This window comes from Aspergillus fischeri, genomic scaffold (genome assembly GCF_000149645.3).
Source record: "Aspergillus fischeri NRRL 181 1099437636252 genomic scaffold, whole genome shotgun sequence".
NCBI classification, from domain to species: Eukaryota; Fungi; Ascomycota; class Eurotiomycetes; order Eurotiales; family Aspergillaceae; genus Aspergillus; species Aspergillus fischeri.
In genome coordinates this window covers 1,174,204-1,197,040 of record NW_001509768.1, presented here as the reverse complement: position 1 = coordinate 1,197,040, position 22,837 = coordinate 1,174,204, and the positions used below count along the sequence as shown (strand labels likewise).

At 51.9% G+C, this 22,837-nt stretch overlaps 9 protein-coding genes across 9 annotated transcripts, besides 2 other annotated features; 3 read left to right on the top strand and 6 right to left on the bottom strand.

Annotated features, from left to right (window-relative positions):
* Positions 1-62: 62 nt before the first annotated feature.
* Positions 63-2,969, top strand: NFIA_065830 (uncharacterized protein; the record flags this gene model as incomplete). Its single annotated transcript, XM_001263315.1, has 1 exon — positions 63-2,969. One exon carries the CDS (start codon positions 63-65, stop codon positions 2,967-2,969), a length of 2,907 nt encoding a protein of 968 aa, XP_001263316.1.
* Positions 2,970-3,021: 52 nt separating this feature from the next.
* Positions 3,022-3,056: a microsatellite.
* Positions 3,057-3,270: 214 nt separating this feature from the next.
* Positions 3,271-4,251, top strand: NFIA_065820 (putative mitochondrial methylglutaconyl-CoA hydratase (Auh); the record flags this gene model as incomplete). Its single annotated transcript, XM_001263314.1, has 2 exons — positions 3,271-3,620; positions 3,681-4,251. The coding sequence occupies 2 exons, from the start codon at positions 3,271-3,273 to the stop codon at positions 4,249-4,251; spliced, it is 921 nt and encodes a 306-aa protein (XP_001263315.1).
* Positions 4,252-4,376: 125 nt separating this feature from the next.
* Positions 4,377-6,151, bottom strand: NFIA_065810 (putative GABA permease; the record flags this gene model as incomplete). Its single annotated transcript, XM_001263313.1, has 5 exons — positions 4,377-4,451; positions 4,493-5,212; positions 5,272-5,621; positions 5,676-5,843; positions 5,899-6,151. 5 exons carry the CDS (start codon positions 6,149-6,151, stop codon positions 4,377-4,379), a joined length of 1,566 nt encoding a protein of 521 aa, XP_001263314.1.
* Positions 6,152-7,751: 1,600 nt separating this feature from the next.
* NFIA_065800 (LipA and NB-ARC domain protein) lies at positions 7,752-12,640 on the bottom strand (the record flags this gene model as incomplete). The annotated part of the gene is made up of 4 exons (XM_001263312.1): positions 7,752-11,101; positions 11,510-11,593; positions 11,645-12,278; positions 12,332-12,640. The coding sequence occupies 4 exons, from the start codon at positions 12,638-12,640 to the stop codon at positions 7,752-7,754; spliced, it is 4,377 nt and encodes a 1,458-aa protein (XP_001263313.1).
* Positions 11,240-11,275: a microsatellite.
* A 2,735-nt stretch (positions 12,641-15,375) lies between the features above and the next one.
* NFIA_065790 (sugar O-acetyltransferase) lies at positions 15,376-16,132 on the bottom strand (the record flags this gene model as incomplete). Its single annotated transcript, XM_001263311.1, has 2 exons — positions 15,376-15,724; positions 15,795-16,132. 2 exons carry the CDS (start codon positions 16,130-16,132, stop codon positions 15,376-15,378), a joined length of 687 nt encoding a protein of 228 aa, XP_001263312.1.
* Positions 16,133-16,964: 832 nt separating this feature from the next.
* On the bottom strand, positions 16,965-17,900 carry NFIA_065780 (J domain-containing protein; the record flags this gene model as incomplete). The annotated part of the gene is made up of 1 exon (XM_001263310.1): positions 16,965-17,900. The coding sequence occupies one exon, from the start codon at positions 17,898-17,900 to the stop codon at positions 16,965-16,967; it is 936 nt and encodes a 311-aa protein (XP_001263311.1).
* A 255-nt stretch (positions 17,901-18,155) lies between these two features.
* NFIA_065770 (putative FHA domain protein SNIP1) lies at positions 18,156-19,142 on the top strand (the record flags this gene model as incomplete). Its single annotated transcript, XM_001263309.1, has 1 exon — positions 18,156-19,142. One exon carries the CDS (start codon positions 18,156-18,158, stop codon positions 19,140-19,142), a length of 987 nt encoding a protein of 328 aa, XP_001263310.1.
* Positions 19,143-19,407: 265 nt separating this feature from the next.
* Positions 19,408-19,884, bottom strand: NFIA_065760 (CsbD family protein; the record flags this gene model as incomplete). The annotated part of the gene is made up of 2 exons (XM_001263308.1): positions 19,408-19,625; positions 19,680-19,884. 2 exons carry the CDS (start codon positions 19,882-19,884, stop codon positions 19,408-19,410), a joined length of 423 nt encoding a protein of 140 aa, XP_001263309.1.
* Positions 19,885-21,142: 1,258 nt separating this feature from the next.
* Positions 21,143-22,659, bottom strand: NFIA_065750 (putative lipase/esterase; the record flags this gene model as incomplete). Its single annotated transcript, XM_001263307.1, has 2 exons — positions 21,143-22,112; positions 22,166-22,659. The coding sequence occupies 2 exons, from the start codon at positions 22,657-22,659 to the stop codon at positions 21,143-21,145; spliced, it is 1,464 nt and encodes a 487-aa protein (XP_001263308.1).
* Positions 22,660-22,837: the final 178 nt, after the last annotated feature.

Sequence of the window (22,837 nt, the reverse complement as noted above, 5' to 3'; positions counted from 1 at the left end):
TTGCCGATGTATATTCAAGCGAGCACGATGCAGCTTTGACCGCACACTCCGAAAAGAAAGCGATGTCTTCTCGAAAGGCCACGAAAGTGAAGGGGACACAATCTTCTATTGTGACGCCTACGCAGTATCTACTTGATGTTCTCCGTGATCCTGCACGCAGTACCGGAGATGGACTCGGTCAGACGCAGCCTTTGAATCCCATTGTGAATGATTATGGGAAACGGCAGAAAGAAGCGCCTCGCAAACAACCGAGATTATCGTTGCAGACTATTCTTGCGGATTGGATACAGTGTGTGGATCCCATCTTGGGTCGGGTACATAGAGCACATTATGATACCGAAGCGACGCCCGAGCTGGATACTGTATTGCGACAGGCGTTTCCGCCAAAAATTATCGAGTATTTGACGGCCCGGCATTGCAGCCCCAGCGATGTGTTGCTTTGGTCATGGATTCTCAAGAGCAACACTCCTCACGAGGCTGCTCTCCGAATCTTGATGGCCGAGTCTGCAGAGGGAGCCAGACCCGGTTCCCAACGTCGGCTCATACCTCCGTTCATTCCTCTACTTCTCCTGCGCAGACAAAGCCTCGACGCGAAGACTTTTCGCTTGCTTCTTATTTATTCCCTGCACCTCATCACTGGCAGAAAAATTCCGCCTTTCGACGCCTTCAAGCGCGTACAATGCACTGCTCAGGAGCTCGAGGACAGCATCGGCTCACAACAGACAGAAGTCCTCATCGACCCTACTACTTGCTTCGCGTTCGTTACCCGTCTGCTTCGTCATGCTCGGGAAGTATGGCCACAGGCCCAGCTCACCATCGCGCGTGCCTTTGCATCCTATCTGACTCTGCTAAGAAACGACCAAGAAATTTCGGGTATTGCCAGACACCGTAGGAATCAGTTCATGGCTGACAAGTTCAACGCATGTCTCTGGCTGCTCTCGTTACCTTGCAAAGCAGGCCCTTTTAAGTTTGTTTCGGTACAGCAACAAGCTCAATTCGAACTTCTCAAGGCTATGGCAGGACACAATCCGGTCCTTCCGGTTACGCGGCAGGGCTACCAAGGTATCATTGCTGTGCAATTGGCCCACAAGAAGACCTCCGCCGAGCGGCAATCGGCAGAACTAAAGGCACCATCGTGGCCACCGTGGAAGGAAGAAAAGCTTGGAATCGACTCTCAACGAGGGAACGAAGGAATGAAGAGTCGCGCCATGCGCGTGATGGCTCAAATGAGAGAGGCCGGCTACTCTCACACTCGCTGGGAAGAGGTCTCTGCGATCTTGGCCGGTTGGGACACGGACAAAAGCCCGACAGTTCAAACTAGGGCCTTGATGCGTCGACCGCAACTGCTACGTGGGCCTGCAGGAAGCAAGCCGGATCATCATGCTGTCTGGGTGGCCCGAATCCGCGCCACGCGGACGGTTCGGGAGGCTTGGGCCTGCTTTCTGTCATATCAAGATCAAGGCCTACCGCCGCGAGCGAGTATATATGTCGCTATGGCTGAGAAATTGATTTTCCGGAGAAAAGCGCTCGAGAATGACTTCGACCATATCAGTCATTCTCTACCAGGCGATGGCCTGGAAGTCTTTCCGGAACCTGCTTCCGCCCGCGACTTGATTTATGTACACACGGAGCCTCCTACCCTGGAAGAGCTTCTCAAACAGATGCTTTCCCAGGGGATCCGTCCGTCCGGGAGATTCTTGGCTTTACTTCTGCGATCTGCGCCGACGTTCAATTGCGGATTGGACTATCTCAGTTGCAGTGACTTGTCGAACGAACAAATCCAAGCTTTGTGCACTGTGGGGGAAAGTACATCAGATTATGATGCGTTGGATTCAAAGGTTTTGGATGAACTGCCCGACTACCTCTTTTCATCTTTCGTAGGCTTTCTTTGCAACTTTTCGAGTCTTGACTCCTTGCACCTGGAACGGCATGATATACGCACTGCCGATCTATTCCCCATTATTATGAGCAGTATCCATCCGAACAAGCCGAAAACCTCGACGCTGTTTTCCAATATGCATACATCAGGAGGAAGCGGTACCTTGCAACATCCGAAAACCTTGTCGCATGCCATTCAGTTGTTGAAACTTCGAAAGTCCCGTTTCCCCCCTCCGTGGATTCATCTCTTGACAGCGCTGAGCAAGGATCGCATCAGAACGCCATATCGCAGAATGAGCCGCAGTGCACAACGGGTGCTTGCTTGGTATGAGATGGTCGAGGTGATCGGTTGGATGAAAGAACGTGCCATCGACCCTGGTCTGCAGGGGCATCAGGTCCTTTGTGCAAGTTTCTCAAAGGCTGTGATGGCAGGTTTGAAACATCCAAATGCCGCAGGAGATGGTTTGGCGATTGTTCATGAAGCAGCACGGCGAGGAAGCATCAAACACTCCAAGGTACTACGCCCCCATTTTGAGGACATGGTTCGGAGTGGACTTGCCATTCTCAAGGAACTCTTTGACCAGCTTGTCCTTTCGGATCCGAAAAACGCCCCTTTCGGTGAGCGTTCGGCAGGCTCGTTTGAGAGTGCTACGAGTCCGCCGGTGGCTATTCCTTCTATGCTTCACGTACCTTCTCCAGCCGCTCTACATGCATTCGTCAGAGCGCTAGGGCTGGCTGGGGAGCATGACGGCCTGTTGAACTTGCTTCGATGGATGAGCCAGAATGCCACCACCCTCAAAGAGGCGGCTGATGAGCATATGAACGGAGATCGCATGATGCGGCGTACTCTGGTTGCACTCCGCGTGTTCCTTGAAGGATACAGAGGGAAGCGACCTCGGGGAGAATCTGACAATTTGCCGTCGGAGTCAATGGCCGAGGGAGAACCTCTCTCCAACGATGTCTCAGATCCAGACGTGAGCGTGTCCGATTCGAAGCTGCAAGAGGCATATGAAATTGTCGCGGCGACTCCGCTGTGGGGTTCATGGCCAAGCGATGATGAGGTCTGGGAGTATTTACACTGGGAACCTTAGCAGTCTGTACATTAGATTCTGTATATATATTCATTTAGTTGTAGTCAGTCCGATAGATACCCTTTCGCTGATAGATATCTTTTCGCTTGTCATCCACCGTCCAAATGATTATCCGCTTATCCGCGGCCTACTTCGGTTCCCCACAGTGGGAGTAGTAAAGCTTTACTCCGTAGCTTTCCCCGCGAGTTGGAGAACGACCGGAGAGCTTCAACCTCCATCTTCTTGATTTTATTGCATTTTCAACTGTGCTCAATCCTACCTACTTCCAGGTCTGTATTCTAGAGTCCAATCAATATTGAAAATGCCTCCCCGACTCCCACGCCTCGCACCCGCTCTCTCCAGCCCCCCTCGAATCGTCTCGCTCCGCGTCACCATCTCCCGCTACAGCACCAGCACCGACGACGCCGTCATCCAAACCCAACAAGTCCCCGCCCCAGGCTCCGGCAGCGTCCGCGTCCTCCTCCTCAACCGCCCCAAAGCCCGTAACGCCCTCTCGCGAAACCTTCTCGACGCCCTCTCCAAGCAAATCCACTCCATCGCCGCCGAGGGCGGCACAGGCCCAACCCGCGCCCTGGTCATTGCCAGCAACGCCGACGCCGCCTTTTGCGCCGGCGCAGACCTCAAAGAGCGCGCCAAGATGACAAAGGAGGAGTAAGTCCCCCTCGCCCCCCCCTGCACCCACAGCGTACCGCATCTTGTTGACCTGGGAAGGACGAACGAATTCCTCACCAAACTCCGCGGCACATTCCACGACCTCGCCGCGCTGCAGATCCCCACCATCTCCGCTATCTCTTCCACAGCGCTGGGCGGCGGGCTCGAGCTCGCGCTGTGCACGCACCTGCGCGTGTTTGGGTCGTCTGCTATCGTGGGCTTACCAGAGACCCGGCTGGCGATTATCCCCGGCGCGGGCGGCACGTATCGCCTCCCTGCGCTGATTGGGGTGAACCGCGCGCGGGACATGATCTTGACAGGGAGACGGGTGTCTGGTCCCGAGGCGTACTTCCTGGGTCTTTGTGATCGGTTAGTGGAGATCTTGCCCGAGGAGGAGGGGAAGGAAGGGGTGGCGAGGGAGAAGGTGCTGAGGGAGAGTATTAAGCTGGCGCTGGATATTTGCGAGGGGGGGCCGATTGCGATTAAGCAGGCGATTCAGGCGGTTGCGGGGTATCACCGGGGCGAGGCGGCGGAGAATGAGGCGTATAATGGGGTGATTGAGACGGAGGATCGGTATGAGGCGCTTAGGGCTTTTGCGGAGAAGAGGAAGCCTGCGTTTCGGGGGAGGTAGATAGGTAGTTGTCTACGAGGAGGTGGCATTTATTTGCTGTAATGATAACAGGCTATGGATCTTGCTCAGGTTCTATATGCTGTCTAACTTAAGAAGCATAACGAACGTTGAAGAGACGAGGCCATCTACGAGGGGATGACTCGCTTCGACACGATTGCAATGCTTGACTCCTGAGCCAGTGCCTCTGCAATCACAACACTCTGGAACCATATCAGTAAGCTGTCACAACACTTATACTCACCGGCCCAAAAAACGTCTTCTTCTTCCCACCATACCACACCACAAGAATCAAGACGACGATTACAACAACAACCGGAGCCAGATAGTTCATATTGGACGGCGTGGGCGGCATGATCGTCGGAAAACAGAAGATGACCGTATACAGCCCAACCCACACACACGAGAACGCATTCACAAAGACCCCATACCGCCCTAAATCGAAGTAGCGGTCGACAAGGACCTTCTCCCGTCCTCGGAAGAGCAGGATGCCCTGCGGGATCACATACGTCACGTTCATGGATAGGATGGCCATCGAGACGATGCTGCTGTATGCCGTGCTGGATGCAATGTAGATAAGACCATACAGTGCCATCAGCACGGCACAGGCAACGGTCGAGGCGACGGGCGTTTGGAATCGCGGATACACTGTGGCTAACGTTCCGGAAAACGGCAGCCCGTTGTCCCGGGCAAACGCCCAAGCCATGCGGCCGGATGTCGCGAGCCCGGCGACTGTGCCTCCAAAGTAGTTGAAAATAAGCCAGATGGTGAAAATGGCGGCTACGTCTTTGCTGCCCGTTGCTTGATGGTACAGCGTCAGGATAGGCAGTTCGGACCGGACGATCTCGCCTAGGTCGACTGTCGCGAATAAGGTGGCCACGACAAACGGCAACGTGGTGGCAATCCCAATCACGGGCGTCAGCCACATCACCTTGGGAATATTTCGGCCTGGGTCCGGGACTTCCTGCGAATAGTCAGTCTTTCGAGGTGCGGTCATTGGGAGTCATGACTCATGAGACATGCCTCGGCGATATGTGTCGCTGCGTCGGTAGCACAGAACATGTACATACAGGTCCCTAGTCCTATGAGGAACGACAAGCCGTCGGGCCATCCCGTCTCGTTCTCGTACTGGGTGAAAACAACGCGCGCAGACTGCTTGCTTTTGCTCATTCCGAGAACCGCGGCAAGACACACGACAAAGGCAGATATGCTGCTCCAGAACATGACCTCCTGCAATCGCGGCAACCAGTGAGCGAGAAGACAAACCATTGCCGTTGCCAGGATAATGAGAGCGAGAAAGACGAGGTATGTCTGCCACTGCCTGGGATGGTAGTCCTCGTTTAGGAACGAGCCGAGCGCAAGAATCGCTTGAGCTTCTCATCGTAAGTCGAGCCTGCTCAAAATTCTCACATAAACTCATGACATACCGATAAAAATGGTGCCAGACACTGTGGCCAGACACCAGGCAAGAGAGCTAAGCCAGCCACATACGAAAGCACAAGCTGTTCGAGTCTTTGGTGACGAAACCATATAGGTGAAATGGTACTGTCCTCCGCTCGACGGGAACGCAGATGCCAACTCGGCAAGACCCAGGGCTGAGATAGCATATCGAATCAGCGTACTACAGAAAATTCAGGAACGCAGGCGTACTGATGATAATGCACACGATTCCAGCCACTATAACACCATAGAAAACCGCGGGCCCTCCACCAGCCAGTAACGCAGTTGAGAAGGTCCCGGAATAACCAACCCAGGAGTTTGTGACAACATAAGCAAATGATAGAGCTGAGCTCGCAGAGAACTGCTGTGGGAGCTCCCTTTGCTGTCCTCGCGCTTGTGGCAAGGCATCGTCAGCCGCCAGGACGCTTGCTGGACCGGATTTCTCAGTCTTGGAAACGACCATGTTGCAATCGTGTTCCCACACTCTCGAAGATAGCGAAGCCCGCTGTATTAGCTGGATTATGGCATTGCAATATATGAATTCCTTATCAGCCTGGTAGTGGAATGAGGGGCACAGTTAGGAGCTGGTATGAGATAGAAGTAAGGGATATCAAGAGCGTACCCATTCATACAATCCTAAGGCTGCTTCATTCCACAGCCATCTGATGCAGACTCCTTTGAAGGTAAGCGCGCAAGACGCTGGATTATAAGTCCTAATTGCTCATTGTCTTTACTTTCTCACCGCTGCCTTGTACAACGCGCCAGGGAGTCCAGACGTAGACTGCAATGCAGCACATTGTTCAACGGTGATGGTGCCACAGAAAGCTCGGGCCAGAAGTTGATTGCTTCAATCACACTTGGCTTCTAAGTGCTAAACAGAGTGCATTGGATTAAGCCTGCTATTGGCATTAGCAAGTGAAATATTTCAGTTGTCAATGGCATGGACCCAATACGTACAGATTTGATATATGCTGGACCATATGCAGCATGAGGCATACCAGCCTGGTCAAACGGAGGAGTCGTTTGAGGAGCTGACCTAACTTCCTCAAATGGAAGTATCTTAAACTGCATAGATGTTGTAGATCTTTCTTGCTCAAGGGAGAAGTGTTGTGCTGGGTCCACTGCCCCTTGCGGAACAATTTCGGCAACTCACATCACAGGAGCGTCTGTCTATTGCTTTCAGACAATTATTCCCCAAGTCGGAGTCACCATTTGGGATGGAAGCATAGACCTTGCTGTCTGATGATAATGTCTGCGTGTGCCTCCGAATGGCCGTAGCAGCAGGCCAATTTATCAGGGCCTCTTATCGGCTAAGCCAGGAAGATATCTCTGAACCGGAACAGCGCAGGCTCTTGACGCTCAGTGAATACCATGTAACAGTTTTACTTCCAGCCTGGTCCAGACCTGTGGTTGAGGGATAAGAAGCAGGGGGATGTGGAGACAAAAGTGGAAACGTTCGAGGTGCAAGAGATGACAAATAAGGCATAAAGTTCATGCAAAGGCGTTCCAAGGATAGTCCGAATCTTGCACCGTCTAGCATCCAGATATCCATAGCTTCTAGAATAGCATCATCTTGCAGGAAATGCCTCGACTCTCAGAGCAAAAGGCTTCTAAGCTGGCGATTTCGGTCAGCGTTGGGCTTTGCCCTCGGAAGTCGTAGTAACATCAATGCTTGGACTCAGGCATACTAGAACCTGTTAACCAAGGCGTCCATTTATCCTATCACTAAGACTATTACCATGAGATGCACCATGTCTCTTCCATAACAAGGGTATCCCAAACATCAAAAGGAAAGCAAGTATAGAAGCCGGAGGGAACAGTAAACGCCTGTCGACTATGCCGCTCTATCTCCCATCTTATATGCATGAACCTTGATCAAAACGATCAAAATGCTGGATGACAATGCTAATATGAAAGTGAATGCTGACAGTGCATAACTCCAACCTGTGCTCATGCATTTGCATCAGGACCTGCCTGATGCTTTCTTTGTTTTCTTTTTATCCTGCTTCTTCTTTCTCGCCTCATTACTCATCATCCCAATTGACAAATTCAAAATCAGTCTTTTACTCAGGGAGCATTGGGGAGCTGCCACTTCGTGGTCGTCGAACGTATGTTCCTTGTGTGGCTGCACCAGCCACCGCATCCTGACTCTGACGGATGAGAGGACCCGATCTATTCGAGTGATATAATTGCCACGCGGCGCCGGAGACTTGATAGCCCCCACCCACTTCGAGTCTCTGTCGAGCGTCCCGCACATCGACTCGATGGGCCCCGAAGTGCAGAATCCCTAGGTCTTCGGGTGAGCCGACACTCCCCAGACTTGCTGGTTGCTGCACATCTCCTATCCAGCCGCCAGCCCCAGAAAGCGTCTGTTGTTGGGGCATGTACACCACGGAGTTGGAGGGCAAGGGGACGAGTCGCGGTGGAAGGCGCATGGGCTCTGCTTCTGGTTCTGGTGACCAGGACTGGTAAGACTGCCCCGAAGGCCCTCGGGACAATGGCTCCAAAGTGGGAGGCGGGTCGGATGTGTAACCAGTGTTTCCGATTCCATCAGTGACGATCGAAACCGGTGGTGAGGCACCCGGCATGATAGCAGATGGGTGTGTGATTGAATGGTGTGTGGCTTGGAAGGGAGCGACTGGCCCGAAAGTGGCGGCCGATTGACTAACAGGCGGCGGTGGCGGCATGTTGCTCGCATTCAAGCGTCGTGAAACCGTGATTTCGATGTCATTCTCGTACGGGAGCGGCTGTGGGGGGAACGCCAAAATCGACGGCGTACTGGCCGACATGTCCCTCAACGGCGCCGCTGTCATTGACGTGGACAATTGACGGTAGTGGTAGCGTGAATCCGGTGCAATTCCCAAGTCCAGTGCGTGCAGTTGCTGTGTGAGTTTTTCTGGACCTGGCTCGCTGTACGTGGATCGGCTCAATCGGTCTTCCTGGAAGCGTGGCTCTGTGATACTGGTTTCCAACGTTTCACCCGAAGATTTGCTGTTCAACGGCTTTGGCACGGGCAAACCCGGGCGATTCGTCTCCCCGGGTGACGACGAGGGCCGCTGTTTCGGTGATGACGAAGGAGCCCCTCGTGCCTCTGCGACGCGCTTGGCTTTGGCGACCACGGCAGCCCATGTTCGGTTTGCTTGACCGGCAGGCAGATCTTCCTCGGATCGCCGAGGACTGGCACTCTGCACTGATGTCAGTGCTTCCGTGGCAGAGACGGAAGAACTACTGCGGCCTTTCTCCATGCTACTGCTTGACGCGCTCCTCCCTTCAACAGGGAAGACCTTGAGCACGGGAGCTGCCGGTTTGGAGCCATGTATGTGGGTGGGAAACTTTGGGCGCTGTTTCGGCTGCCTCTCCTTCCCAGGCTTAGGTTTTTGCGGCTTCTCTACCACCTGCCAGCCGTGATCGTCCCGTGGCGGGCTCGAAGCAATCGATGGCTTTTCCGTAGCCTGGCTTATCTGCGAGAGCGAAGACGCTTCCATCTTCTCCCGATTGGCTCTCTCGCCCTCCTGTTCGCTACTCGATTCGCGAAAAATATGAGGGAGAAAGGGGCTCAGGTTGAACCCGTGCGCCGTAGCGGGTAGCTCCTTCGGTGACTCAACTTTCGCCGATTCGTCGCCGAGATCCCATGTTAGTTGCCTCGACGGGCTCTCGTCAGAATCCGGCACGGACGATGAAGAGCTGCTTGACCTATCAAACACGGACCGGTGTTTGCGAATGGAGTCTTGCGAAGAATGCGGCGACAGGCGTTCAATTTCGCTGGAGATGCTCCTCATCAGCTGTTTTAATTCGTTACGCGCCTCTTGGACAATTTTCTCTTTCGAGGCCCGTTTCGGGAAGTTCTCGATCAACCGGGATGCGTGAGTTTCATATTCCCGATAATCCTTAACCAGGCCATAATCATCGACCAGTTCCATGCGCTTTTTCGCGTTCTCGTACGACTTGCAGAGAAGGCGGATGGCCACGACGAGCCATGATTCGTAGAAGCCGGCCTCGGCTTTGACGACTCCAGAGCCTGTCCCTGACTCAGGGACTGATCCAGCCGCGGACCCTCGTCGAGCCTCTAGCCTCGATGACTGCTTCCTTTGCTCTTCATCCATGATTTTCAATTCGTCGCGGCAGAATCCCTGAACCACGCTATGGATCTTGATGACATCGATCGAACCCGCTTTTTGGTAGATGGAGAAGCTGGCTTCCTGGCTACTGCTCTCCGTTTGCGACTCGGATAGTTCGGGCACCACGGCTCTAAGGTCGAATATCAGTTCCTTCTCGGATTGCGGGGAAAGATCTTTTAGAACATAAGCATCGGAGGTCCTCTCAATGAGACCGTACCGAATTAAGATCCCTAAAGTGGTGTCGATATCTCCCCGCTCCCCGGGCCTACTGCTTGTGAGGATATCGACGTTCCAGGTCTCCAGAACTGATTTGCCCAAGTTGATGAGCCCCAGCGGCACATGGTGTCCAAGGAAAGAGAGGAGATTGATCAGGTTCAGCGCCTCAAAATGCCCCATCCGGTAGAGGTCGTGCATAATACTGAGGAAGGGCTCCGCAAGCTTTTCGTCGGTCAGGTGAGAGTTAATATGATACCTTTCAATTGGCTTGGACGTCGCACTGAGGCGGTGACTGATCGCATGGATGGCCAGTGGTAAACACTCATAGTGCATGACCAGTTCAGTTGCCTTGCGGACCTGCTCTTTGGTGGGTCTCTTGATTCCCAAATCCTTGAACAAGAGCTTGCACGCATCCTCGACCGACAGAGGGGGCACTTGAAGGCAATAAGGCTCGTACAAGCGCTGTTTCTTTCGCAGTGTTCGATCCACCGAGGTGTACATAATGCTGCATTGTCTGTTAAAAGGTAAAAACTGCCTGAAATGGTTCAGGTCATCTTCCTGATTGAAGCTGAGACCATCAAAGACGAGAAGCCACTCCTCTCGAGCTTGGAACCAGTTGCGAACCATCTCTACGTATTTTTGCGGCGCTTTGAAATCTGGGCTCTCGAATTCGAGCTCGTCCGTTAAACTCGCAGCCTGCGCGATGTCCCAGAAGCACTTGCTAGTTGACTCGCGCGATTTCGCATCTACCCAGAATATGCCGCCGGGGTAGCAGTCGCGCTGGGTCCACACGTATTGTCTTGCCAGATGAGACTTTCCGGCTCCCGGGCCCCCGCATATCAAGACGGCTGCAAGGCGCTCAGCCCGCTTCTTAGCTCTGTATAGCCGAGCGTGCAAGATATCCAGCTCTCTGGTCATGCCAACAAAAGTGGCATTTGGATGGAAGCCTGCTGGCACCACAAACAGCGGCTCTCTCAGCGATGATCGTGACAAGGCAAGCTGTGTTGTACTATTGGATGGGCCGGGGTTGGGGGATTCACCACCCCCTCCTTTCAAGGCAGGTCGATTTGCGGGATTTTCTAAGAGAGAGAGAAAGTCAGCAATGGTCTGACTGAGAAGGCTACCTTGTTTGGCACAGCAATAACTATAATACAGGAAAAGACGCAATATTTCAAGTGCCGTAAGGTCAACAGGCAAAGCACTCGAGTAAATCAGGATTCTTTTTTTTTTTTTTTGTTTTTGTTGTTTTCTTTCATTGTAGCTCTTCCGCTCTTCCCTCCCGACTAATCATCGCATGTTGCTTGGAAGCAGGAGCAGGAAATGGCATGGAGGAACCAAGGGCCTACGCGTTTCCTGGTTCATGGCCTTCCAATGTTGGGATGAGATCAAAAGGGGAAAAGGGGATGCTCTTATGGCGAACTGGATATCATTCATAAATCAAGCATCTGCAGGTTCCTCAACCTCATACTCCCGCAGGGTAACAGAACCAGATGACCGAGGTGAAAGAAGGAGGGGTTGATTCCTACCAGACGTCTGAACGTTCTGCATGCTGGATGCCGGGCTGATGTTTTCTATAACGGAAATGAGTAAAGGCTACGGCTTTTTGCACATGATGGACATACCGTTGTTGAAGATTTCTTTTGCTTTGGTCTGCCGGATGACCAAGCGGGTCTTTTCTTCCTCAACCCATCTATCAAAGATGGTCAAGGGCGCATCGCGCGAATATCGAAGTAAAGCTTCGGCTACAGCCTCAAAGCCAGGGGCGTCCTCGTCTGCAAACTTGCACATATGGCTGTGGTCCGCCTCGATGCCCATTCGCTCGACGCCTTCAAAGTAAGGAGCGGCAGAGCTTTCGTCCACGATTAGTTCGCGTGTGCCCTTGACGTCGGTGGATCGAGTCTCGTGGAAGAAATAGAGATGGAAACGGCCCATGATGTCGGCAAAGAGACTGTTGATGTTTTGGAGAGTTTCATTGTTGGTTCTCAGTGCTTTGATGAGCTGCGGGGAAGACTCCATGAACTTCTTTGGCAGCACGGCGCTGCAGATGTTTTGCAGTAGCACGCCCCATTTCGCGATGTCTGAGCCGTTGTGTGGGGTCCCCAGGAAAAGAATACCGTACGTTGAGACAAAGATCGACCGAAGGTGCTCGATCTTTTCATTCGAAACGCTTCTGCAGTAGATCAGGGCCCGTTTGACGACGAGACCGCCCAGTGAATGGCAAACAAAGATGATGGGCCGATCCGGACAGTGGCGAAGCTAGAGATCAGCAGTTTAGCGAGATCACGGTAGAGGGAATATACATAACTTACGTTGCGATTAGCAGCTAGGGTTGAGGCCAGGGTTTCGGCATGCTGATGGATGTGGTCTTTGGATGCTCCGTCGGTAAAGGCAGTGACATTGGCGTTATAGCCGTATGTGAGAATCCGGACCTTGCAGGGTTCGAGCAGGCTGGGCAGTAGATCTGCCGGCCAGAAAACGGGGGGGTCCTTTGTAGACCAGGTATTGTACGGATGACCGTTGAGTCCATGCACAAAGACGATATCGACCAGCGGCTTTTCCTTCGTGCAGAAGACCTGGGTGAGGCCGATCGTCTTGACCTTGGCAGCCCAGTCGGTCATTATGTGTAGAGGTGGGCTAGCCAGGTAGGTAGCTCGTATCACGCGGATTGGTTTTCGATGGCAAGATTACGCAGGGATCATCGATTGTGTAAAAGATGATTAAAGAGAGTCGCTAATGTTGAGATGACGATGAAAAACGGGCATAGTGAGAGGAAAGAGTCGACTGAGGGGAGATGGAGGAACAGGTAGTAAAGAGGGGTGAGGGGAGAGGATAGGGGAGGAGGGCATCTTAAATAGAATGAATAACTGTTATAGTTGCCGTGACGATTGTGAAGGTACGCAAAGCTCTTGTGATAGGTGGTTGACGGTTGGATTAGGGCCAGATGATAGGTACAGTGGGCAAAATGACCAGCCTTGCAGAATGACTAGTCACTTAGTAGAGTATCTAAGCAGTAAGCAGCCTGGTGCCTGCGGGTGGCAGTTCCTAGCTGGTCACATTTGGTGCCCGTTCCCGTGGACAGTAGTATCAGGCTGACGGGCCTGATTGGGGCAGGTCATGGGAGACCCTACCTAAAGAGAGTCAATTCGGATTCAGTTCTGGTTTTCCTAATAATGACGTTTGATTTCTGATCAATAATTCCGTACTGTCCTTACTACTATTTACTTTTGCCCTCGAGGGAGAAAGTGCTGCCTACCAGAATCCCAGGAATTATATAAAGGTGCCCTGGGGCGACGGGGCAAAGGACCCTGGTTCCGCGCGGGAGGCGGAGCTAACTATCCACCCACCTGAGTAAGGACCTGGATAATAAGGTTGGTAAGATAGAGTCTCGGTGGTGAAGTGATAAAGAATATTATGGTACAGATATGGATAAATCCGTGATACTAATCAATAGTCCTGACTCCAAACACTCTTGAGGCGATTCTGAGGAGCAAGTAAGAGAGTGGCAGAGCCAATGATCAATATGGAATTAGCGAGGGATACAGGAAGAGAGTAGTCAATACTCGATAGAGTCTATTATTGTAGATTCCTTCATTTCTCTTATTTCTCTTCAACAAGCCAAGGGCAATCATATCTCTTACATGGAGCCTCAGCCACATCCGGGCGTCTTACTCGCATCTACTAGTGCTAGATCTGACTGGCGGATCTATGTATCTTCTACGCAGGTACCCATATTTGATGCTACGTGGCTCTCTCCGTTTTTCGCTACATTCTTTTTGAAGCACCTGTGACCTGACAGTAAGGTCTACTAATAATCAGGGGAATTAAAATTGAATATGACGTTACCTTTATGAAGGTGTGTCATGTTTGAAGTTGGTATTCCGTTCCCTGCAGACACTGCCGTGTTTCTCTCCCATGACCTGCCCAGATCAGGACAGGCTAGTATGGGGCCAAAGAGAAATCCGTAGAAGTACGGCGGACCATTAGTGTATCCATCACCTTTATCAGAATATATCCCTGCCGTCCATGATCGTCCTTTTTATTACCAGGTATATCTGATGTCAGTAATCGATATTCTACCTGCAGAAGCTGTCAGGTACTGGCGTACTGCCGAAACAAGAGGTGTGTACAACTGAAGCGAGCCACGTAGCACCGACTATGGGTACCTGCGTTGAGATATACTCGCCAGTCACATTCGAGCGACGCAAGTACAAAGTCCCGAATACCATCGGTTACGTCCACTACGTAGTTGTAGAGATTAAAATAAGAGGATAATCCGTGAGAAGATAGAGACTACTCTGTAAGCTTCTAAAGTACCTCCGGTAGGTCCACTGTACAGTACTTTTGTGACCCACCGGCCGCCCCCAGGCTGTCTCCCTATTCCACAGCCCACAGCCCCATTCAGTGCCTTGTAGGCATACTTAGAGTTAGGAGCAGAGTTCTTTGCCCAGGGCACTCTTTCGCAATAGGCAGCACTTTGGAGGTACCAGAGTTGTGCACAACTACTTAGGTATGAGTCATGGTTGTAGGACCTTGGTTGCTTGACTCATCAGCTTCTAGACTCCTCATAACAAGAGACAGGTAAGTTCAGATTATCTTATATATCACCAACTGCGTTACTCGTGGGTGTGCATAAAAGTAGATCCTGGTCGCTAGAACGGGTAGTTACTGCCTTGACAACCCTCACTCTCTGATTGCTTCTCAAACCTGGCCAAGATGCGCTAGGCTAGGTACTCTTGTATTCATCCGCGATACCTATTGTCTTAATGTATTGTAGTGTACAAATCTGTGTCAACTTCAAAATCATAGTTGACTGGTGGATCCCCGAATAATCCCCGAATAAATACTCCGTAAAGCGGGGTCGATCCACGGTTTGTTTACGGAGTATACTATGTATGTCTGTGCTTAAGACTCAACCACTCCATGCTGTACAGATCCTGGAAGGCTGGATGACCCGATTCAATCCATCCCTCCGCGCTAGGCCACTTAGTGGCGGGGCTTAGTCTGTGCAGATCTTGTTCAGTGGGATTCTATTCGGCAGTAATAATCCAAGTACAATCCAGATGAAGGCCGATCATTCAGCTCGCCCCAAGTCTTGTGGAAGGAAGATTCGGAGGAGAGCACCGACAACAATGATTTGGGTCCAGGGCCGCTTCGTAGGGATAGTTAGAGGGATTAGTATACTATGCCTCATTGGGTTGTTCCTATTATGATGTAGCAAAAGGCCATTTTTGATATATAAAGGCCTAACGTCCGATTCGCGTTATGAGCGTGGGAAAATCATTGCTTTCTATGACGTAGCGCTGATGCTATCCTCTGAGTCGTAATGGTAGCTCCAGACCGTAGCTATCAAAGACTACAGATTCCTAAACGGATTTGTCTCATCCTGCTCTTCCTCCTCCGCCGATGGAATCGTCCGTTTGACCCGGCACGGGCTCCCCAATGCCACAGAGAAGGGCGGAATATCCTTGGTGACGATGGAGCCCGCGCCAATCGTCGAACCCTGCCCGATCCTCACGCCAGGCAGAATGACGACATTCGCACCAATCCAGCAGTCATCCTCGATGAAGATCGGGTGGCCGAATTCCACATACCTCCGCCGCGACAGGATACTCGTGTCGTGGCCGGCGGTGATGATGCTGACGTTCGTTCCTATCTGGACCCGGTCACCAATGACGACGAGGCTGGTGTCCAGCACAGTGAGACTGATTCCTCAGTCAGTCCAGCTTATCCAAGCACTACGAATTTGCAGGACGTGAACATGGATCGACATACTTCCAATTAATGAAACAACCTTTGCCGATAATGATGTTACATCCGTAGTCTGCCATGAACGGCGGCTCGATAAACGTGCCGTCGCCCACTCTGCCGACCACGCGCCGGAGCAGCTCGAGCCTTTTCTCGGCAATCTGATCGTAGGGCACCGTTTTCGTGTCCAGGCCGTTGTAGTCGGCTGTTAGCCCGCGACACCGGTGCCGTGCCTCGAGTAGTTTGGGCGTGTTGGGATTGTACATCATGCCGGAGACCATGCGCTCGTATTCCTCGCACATCGGAACGTCTTTCAGTTCGCGCGCGAGTGCGATGATCTCGGGGCGCTTTTCGCTGGCTGCCATTTTTGTCTGCTGGTCTTGTGCAGGCGTGGTTTACGGTGGTTTTATGATGTATGAGGCGGGCGCTAGGTTTAAGTACCTGGAGGTGGAGACGGTGGCTTCAGAAGACAACTAAACTAGGCAGCTTGCTTATTTAGAAATCGAGTTCAGCATCGATTGATAAAGTGCTGTTGTACAATGTGAATGGTGCGATTGTCCGGTGATTCGCCGGTGTCGAAGACGTTGGGCGTGATGATTCGTCGGAAGACAGAGCGGGCCGGTGCTGGGTAAATTGCCTTGTAGAGTAATATCTTCCACTTCTTCCACTACCTATTACTGCTCAGTCCCTCTCTCTTAATTAGTATTTAGGCTGATGACTTGATATAACTATCATTTGAATTATGCATATCATATAGTAGCGTTTTTGGCGCTCGAAAACTGCAATTTGCCTAAGCAATTCAAATAACAGCCTTTGCTCGACTCCGCCGGTAAGAAAATAAAGACATGAGCCAAAACAGGATCCTGGAAGAAAGAAGCAATGGCTACTCGAGCCAAATGATCATCCTTACCATGAACCATATTTCGATCTCACCGATGAACTGGTGCTGCCCTCTTATGTCTGAGAAGGCGAGTACGTACTTTCAAAGAAGCATACCTATGCTTGGCAATTAACCCAAACTGAATGAGCTGCTTATCCATCAAGTGTAAGTGGAAAGTGGAAATTGTCATTCAGTAATAATGCTTATGTAGAGCAGATGAAGCTGCCAGGACAACGCATATGCAAATAGACTTTTCAGTCTTGCGATAGCTGAGATCGCATCGTGCAGTGCAGCCACTTGCACAGACATGTAACTCATCAGAAATCCTTGACCAGTTTCTGGGTACCATCAGATTGAGAGTGAGAAGGGACCGAATCCTCAATTTTCAGAGAGGCATCAGGTGTCTTCTTATGTGAATGGAGAACCTTTTCGTATACTGCTTGCTCTTCCTCCTTCAACCCTGATCCGGACGGGTCCCTCCGTATCAGGAAATGCTCTACCCTGGCCTGGGATGATCCCATTTGCTTCACGGTAGTCTCCCTTCGTCCTGTAAGTAATCGCATCGACTCTTCGTTGATCTCCCGAAGTCTTTCCTCATACCCGGTACTCAGCTGGCTAATCCAGGAGGCTTGCACGGCACTTCCGAAAAGGACCAGAAGAAAGATGAAGGTCACAAAGGTCCGATGGTCGACGATCTCTTGCTGTTTCGGCTGATGGCGGTTATGCCATCTCTCCCAGTCTTCCCATGTCGCATTGGCGTATATAGGGTGGTAATCACCGGATGCTGTTCTGGCCCAAGAGGACTGTGTCTGAGGACCTTGCGAGGGATGGAGACTCCAGCCAGTACCGAATTGATCGTAGGCTGCCCGCTTTGTTGGATCCGACAAGATCTCATGAGCTGCTACGACAAGATGATACCGCTGAAGTCGCACCTCAGGTGTGAGGTGTCTACAGAGCGGATGATCATTGCACGGTCGGTCCGGGTGGTAAATCTTCACCAAGTCGTAGAAGCGGCTCTTTGAATATGGAGCGCCTCGGTCCTGTTTGAACACGTCATAGGGCGTGAAACATGACGAGGTTGGCCATGAAAGATCCTTATCATAAATATCGTGTGCAGTTGCGTATAATCTGTAGGACGGAAAGCACCATGGTCGGCGTTTGGCCGAGCGTGAGGCGGGTGGCGGGGAGGAAGAGGACAAAGGAATCAGCAGTTGGAGACCACCGTAGCAAAGGGCATTAGGTTTCTTGAGCATGGCGGCCGCATGGTTTCAAGGGAGAGAACACAACATGCTCCTCCGTACAGATAGATATTGATGCAGTGAGATGAAACCTGTTCAACACCTCTCTGGGTTTGTGATCGAATGAAGATGCTCACTGTATCTTCCCCGATCAGCCGACAAAGGGTCACGTGCAGGGACCCATCTTCTTACCTTCCTCATTTGTCGGGTAGAACAACTCTTCTGGATAGCTCTATCGAATGATCCCTAGTTTCGACAGTCAAACTGGTCATGGCTGAATCACGAGATGACTACCGTGAGAAAAGACGGCGCCGGTCGGCGTCTGAATCCTCCCTTTCAACCAGAGACAACGATAGACGACGGCACACCCGAGAACGACACCGCGATGATGATCGAAGTTCTCGAAGAGATAGCTCCCGAAGACGGTCCTCGCGCAGCCCGACGGGGAGAGATGCACGCCAGCTAGATAGCCGTGATCGACGAGACCGCAGGGAAAGACGAGAAGGTTCGGATGATCATCGCAGAAGACGAAGGCATCCATCTGAAGAACGTGGTCACCGCCGTCACCGCGACCGAGACTCGTACGACGATCGAGGGAGACCTTCTCGAAAATATCGAAGTCGATCCCGTTCTCGCTCGCCGGCTGGACGCACACGAAGCCCAGAGTCACGGGCCCTTCCCCGATCCAAGGCTCCCTTACCTTCTCAGAACGACGCATATACATCATCGGAGGTTGCGCGGAGAGGGGAATCATCGGCATCGCCGCCAGAAAAGGAGAAACCGAATTTTGGAAACACCGGTCGCTTAGCTGCTGAAACCAATACTGTCAACGTCAGTGGAGGTACGGTCGTCCTCAAGTACCATGAGCCGCCGGAAGCGCGGAAGCCTCCTGCGAAGGAACCTTGGCGACTCTACGTGTTTAAAGGGGAAGATTTACTTGAGGTAGTTGAGCTGGCTGAGCGCAGCTGTTGGTTGATCGGAAGGGAGCGCCTTGTGGCAGATTTTCCGCTGGATCACCCTAGCTGCTCCAAGCAGCACGCGGCCATTCAATTCCGATACGTCGAGAAGAGGAACGAATTCGGAGATCGAATTGGAAAGGTCAAACCCTACATAATTGACCTCGAAAGCGCCAATGGCTCCCATGTGAATGGAGATACGATTCCAGCCGGACGCTACGTTGAGTTGCGGGACAAGGACGTTCTCAAGTTTGGCCTGAGCTCGAGAGAATATGTTCTCATGCTACCTCAGCCAGATTGATCGACAGTCGCATGTGGTGTTATTTCATTCCGGTTTCTTTTACGAGGTTCGAACCCGCAAGGGAAGACCTACTCGCAATGACTGAGGGTCGAGGCTCTGCAGGGAATGAGAGTCATAACGTGGTCATTGTGCTTTGTCATGGAATATGCTATATTAAACATCATGAGATCGGTGAAAAAGGAGACCATCCATACGTCAGTTAATCATCAGCCTAGCCCTTGGTTTCTATCATTCTTCATTCTGCCGAGGCAATCTCAACTGCGCCTCACATGTTACCCATCTCCTTTGCCTTGCCCTTGGCCTCACCATATACCTCCTTAGCTTTACCTTTGGCCTCGCCAAGAGTCTCCGAGGCCTTACCCTTGGTCTCGCCTGCTTTTTCCGAGGCCTCGCCCTTCATCTCCTCCTTCATTCCCTCCGCCTTGTACTTGGCTTCCTCAGTCGAGCTTCCCACCGTCTGCTTGACCTTGTCTTTCGCTTGTTCTGCATTATCACATCAGCATACATCATGGTCCCTTACGAGTGACAAACACATACCACCCTTGTCGATACCCTTCACGAGATTATCGGAGATAACTCTGTCCGCCTTCTTCAATGTGTCCTTGGTTGCCTCCACGGGACCCTTCTCATTCTTGGGTGTCGAGGAGATGAATCTGCTGCCGGCAGCAGTGAAGGCAGGAGTGGTCGTGCGAACAGCAGCGACGCGAGCGGTCAGGGGAGCGAAGCGTGCGAGAGAAGACATTTTGTATTGTAGTGATGGTTGTACAGTAGATGAGATTCGGAAGGTGGTTTGAGATGCGGCAATTTAAGGTGATATTGATGAAATTGATGAATGTAATGTTTCTGAGTGTAGAAGGACCAGTTAGAATGTGATCAAGGACTTTTGCCTCCTGGCTTATATACCCTTTTCCGGGCCATCTTGGAGGTTGAACGACGTCATCATGGACAGCTGTTGAGCTTCACTTTCCATTACGTCGATACACCATCAGTTGCTTGCCTGATCCGGTTTAGCGGGGCTGGATCAAGGCATCTCCAGACCTATCATGTTTACAAGTGCCTGAGGCATCTACATGGATTCTCGAACTGACAATAATAGAAATTTGATGATGGAATGTATGACATTCAAGTCTTCAAGATGACTCTAATATTGTGGTCATTATCGACCAGATCCTCAATTACTCAGATCACTCCCTTCGGATTAGGGCTTCTGTCATCGATCCTTGGACATGCTAGTACGAATGATATAGCAGAGGTCCAACCAAATAGATGACTTTCAATAACAGCTTATCGATTTCATTCTGCGAGTGCCCAGACAAAGGAAGAAAGAGACTCACCAGCACCTGATTGTGGCCCCATCTAATCTTGATCCCACAAACTTTCGGGTGCAAGTCTGCAGTGCCCTTGGAGAACCGAGTCCAAAGCCATCCATATCTTCGAGTATGTCCCTTCCGGACGATTTCCAGTCTCCGAACCAGGGTAGGTAAGGCTGGAGCCGGTGGCCGCGATTGTCAAGCAGTTGGCAAAGGAAGTATTCGGGTGTTTGATTTCAAGATCATGAAAACCTACCATGAACCCGCCATGGATTCGAAGAATGACTGGACCTGTTGCCAGAGGCTTTGTCTCGAGCATAGACCTGGGGATCGTTACATCACGCTAATGGATAAAGGACCATCTCCAGAATACTTGTAGTTGGAGTAAGGATCTTGAATGGATTAGATTTTGCATCTGTGTAGCGAGCTCCCAGAAGCCAATACCTGGTATATCAAGGATAAATCTGTGGGAGAAGCGGTCATGGGGAATCAGTCACGCGCTCAACGAACTTAGCATCACAATCAAGTCATGAAAACTTGCCACATTGGTTCATAAGCGGGTATAATAAGTAGCAAGATAGGCTGTACGCAGAACTCTTAACGGCTAGTCATAAGTGAATCAGAAATCGAGACATGCAGGGGTATAAGTCAGATATATACAAACACGACGCTGCCATTCTGCAGACTAGTCTACAGTTTTGCCCTCTCCATCACCTGCCGTTGAAGTTCCTTCTCACCTTCCAGCCGCCAGTTCGCCGTCCTGCGCAGCAACCGATCCACCTCCTCATCACTCAAGGTCACGGCCATCTCTAGGGGAATCTCCTTCGTCGCTCGCAGCTTGAACCCGATATACGTCAGATTCCCCGAACTTCTAACGCGACCTGCCACCGCATCACGACAGAAGTCTGCCACGCCCTTGTAGAACCGCTTACCCGCCGGCGTGCCAATCATAACATAACCGAAAACATGCGGCATCCCCTCGAACTGTTCCACGACCACAGGCACACCAGCACGGTGCAGCTTGCGCGCGAGTAGCAGATCCTCATCCGTCAGCGCTTCCTCACCGAGAGAAATGAAGATAGGCGGGGCGTCTTTCCAGATCTCACCGCGGGAGGCGAGCGGAGAGACGAGCGGGTGCAGGATGGCGTTGGCGTTGACGAAGAAGTCGCCGCGGGGAGGACTGCACGGCCAGATCTCGTCTTCGGGAATGGGAAGCGGGACGAACGTATTGTCTGGCGTCTGGCTGGGTGGGTCGAGGTAGTCGTAGCGCGCGTTGTGGAAGACGGAGGGCATGGACCTTGTGATGTCGCACCAGGGGGAGCTTGTCGTGACGCCTGCGGGGAGCTCGATGCGTACGTCCTGGCCGTGGAAGCGTACGGTGGGGGAAACGCGACGAAGAGTCAGAAGGGTCTGAAGCAGAGCTAGCGATAAGTTGCCTCCAGCGGAATCGCCAGCCAGGATGATCTTGTTGGCGGGCACGGGGTCATGCAGCGAGCCCGGGGGCGGCGCGAGGAGCGAGAGATACGCGACGAAGGCGTCGACCAGCGCCGCCGGGAAGGGATGCTGGGGCGCCAGACGGTATCGAACCGAGAGAGCAGGGGCCCCTGTGTGCTTGGAGAGCTGAGATACTGCAACGCGATGTGTACAGGGATCCATGAGGCTGCCAAAACGATCAGTATGAACTCCTTTCTTAACAGAACGACCGCAACTTACAAATACGCTCCTCCGTGGAAGTACAAAATGACCATATCCGCATCGGAGTCACTGCGCAACTTCCTGTACTTCTCCTCTTCCGAGATATCAGGCTGTGGCGTGTTCTTGTCCACGCCCTTGCGATACCCAGTCCATTCGGCCTCGACAGGTGCGACTCCGGGAATATCATACGTCTCATCCCCGGACTTCAGCTCCTCAATCGCTTTAATGACTGCATCCTGGACATCGTTCTCCGGCCGAGGCAACGTGACCTTGGACACCCACATGGGACCCTTGATGCCTGGGTCGCGCATACTGCCCTTCTGCTGCTTGCTGACGGGGAGCTTGAAGTTGATAAACGAGCGGATAATGGCGACGGTCAACTCGGTGCGAAGATCTTGTTTCCCAGAGCCGGGGGACATATGGACTGCATGTAGAAGGGCCGTCTTTAAAATGAGTGGAATCCTCACCAGGATCTCCTTCAAAAGAGTGACGGGGTTATCGAGGTGGCTCATCGCGACTGGTCCACTATGGCGCTAACCCTGACAAACAATCGCTGGGACCTTTAAGCACAAACCAGAGCAATGCGTTGCTTGAATAATGAATGGAAACGCCTATTTTTATTTACAGGAAAAGGATGAGCGCGAAGCGAAATGATGCAGACCTGCTAGGGGCCGATCCGGATCTCAAATT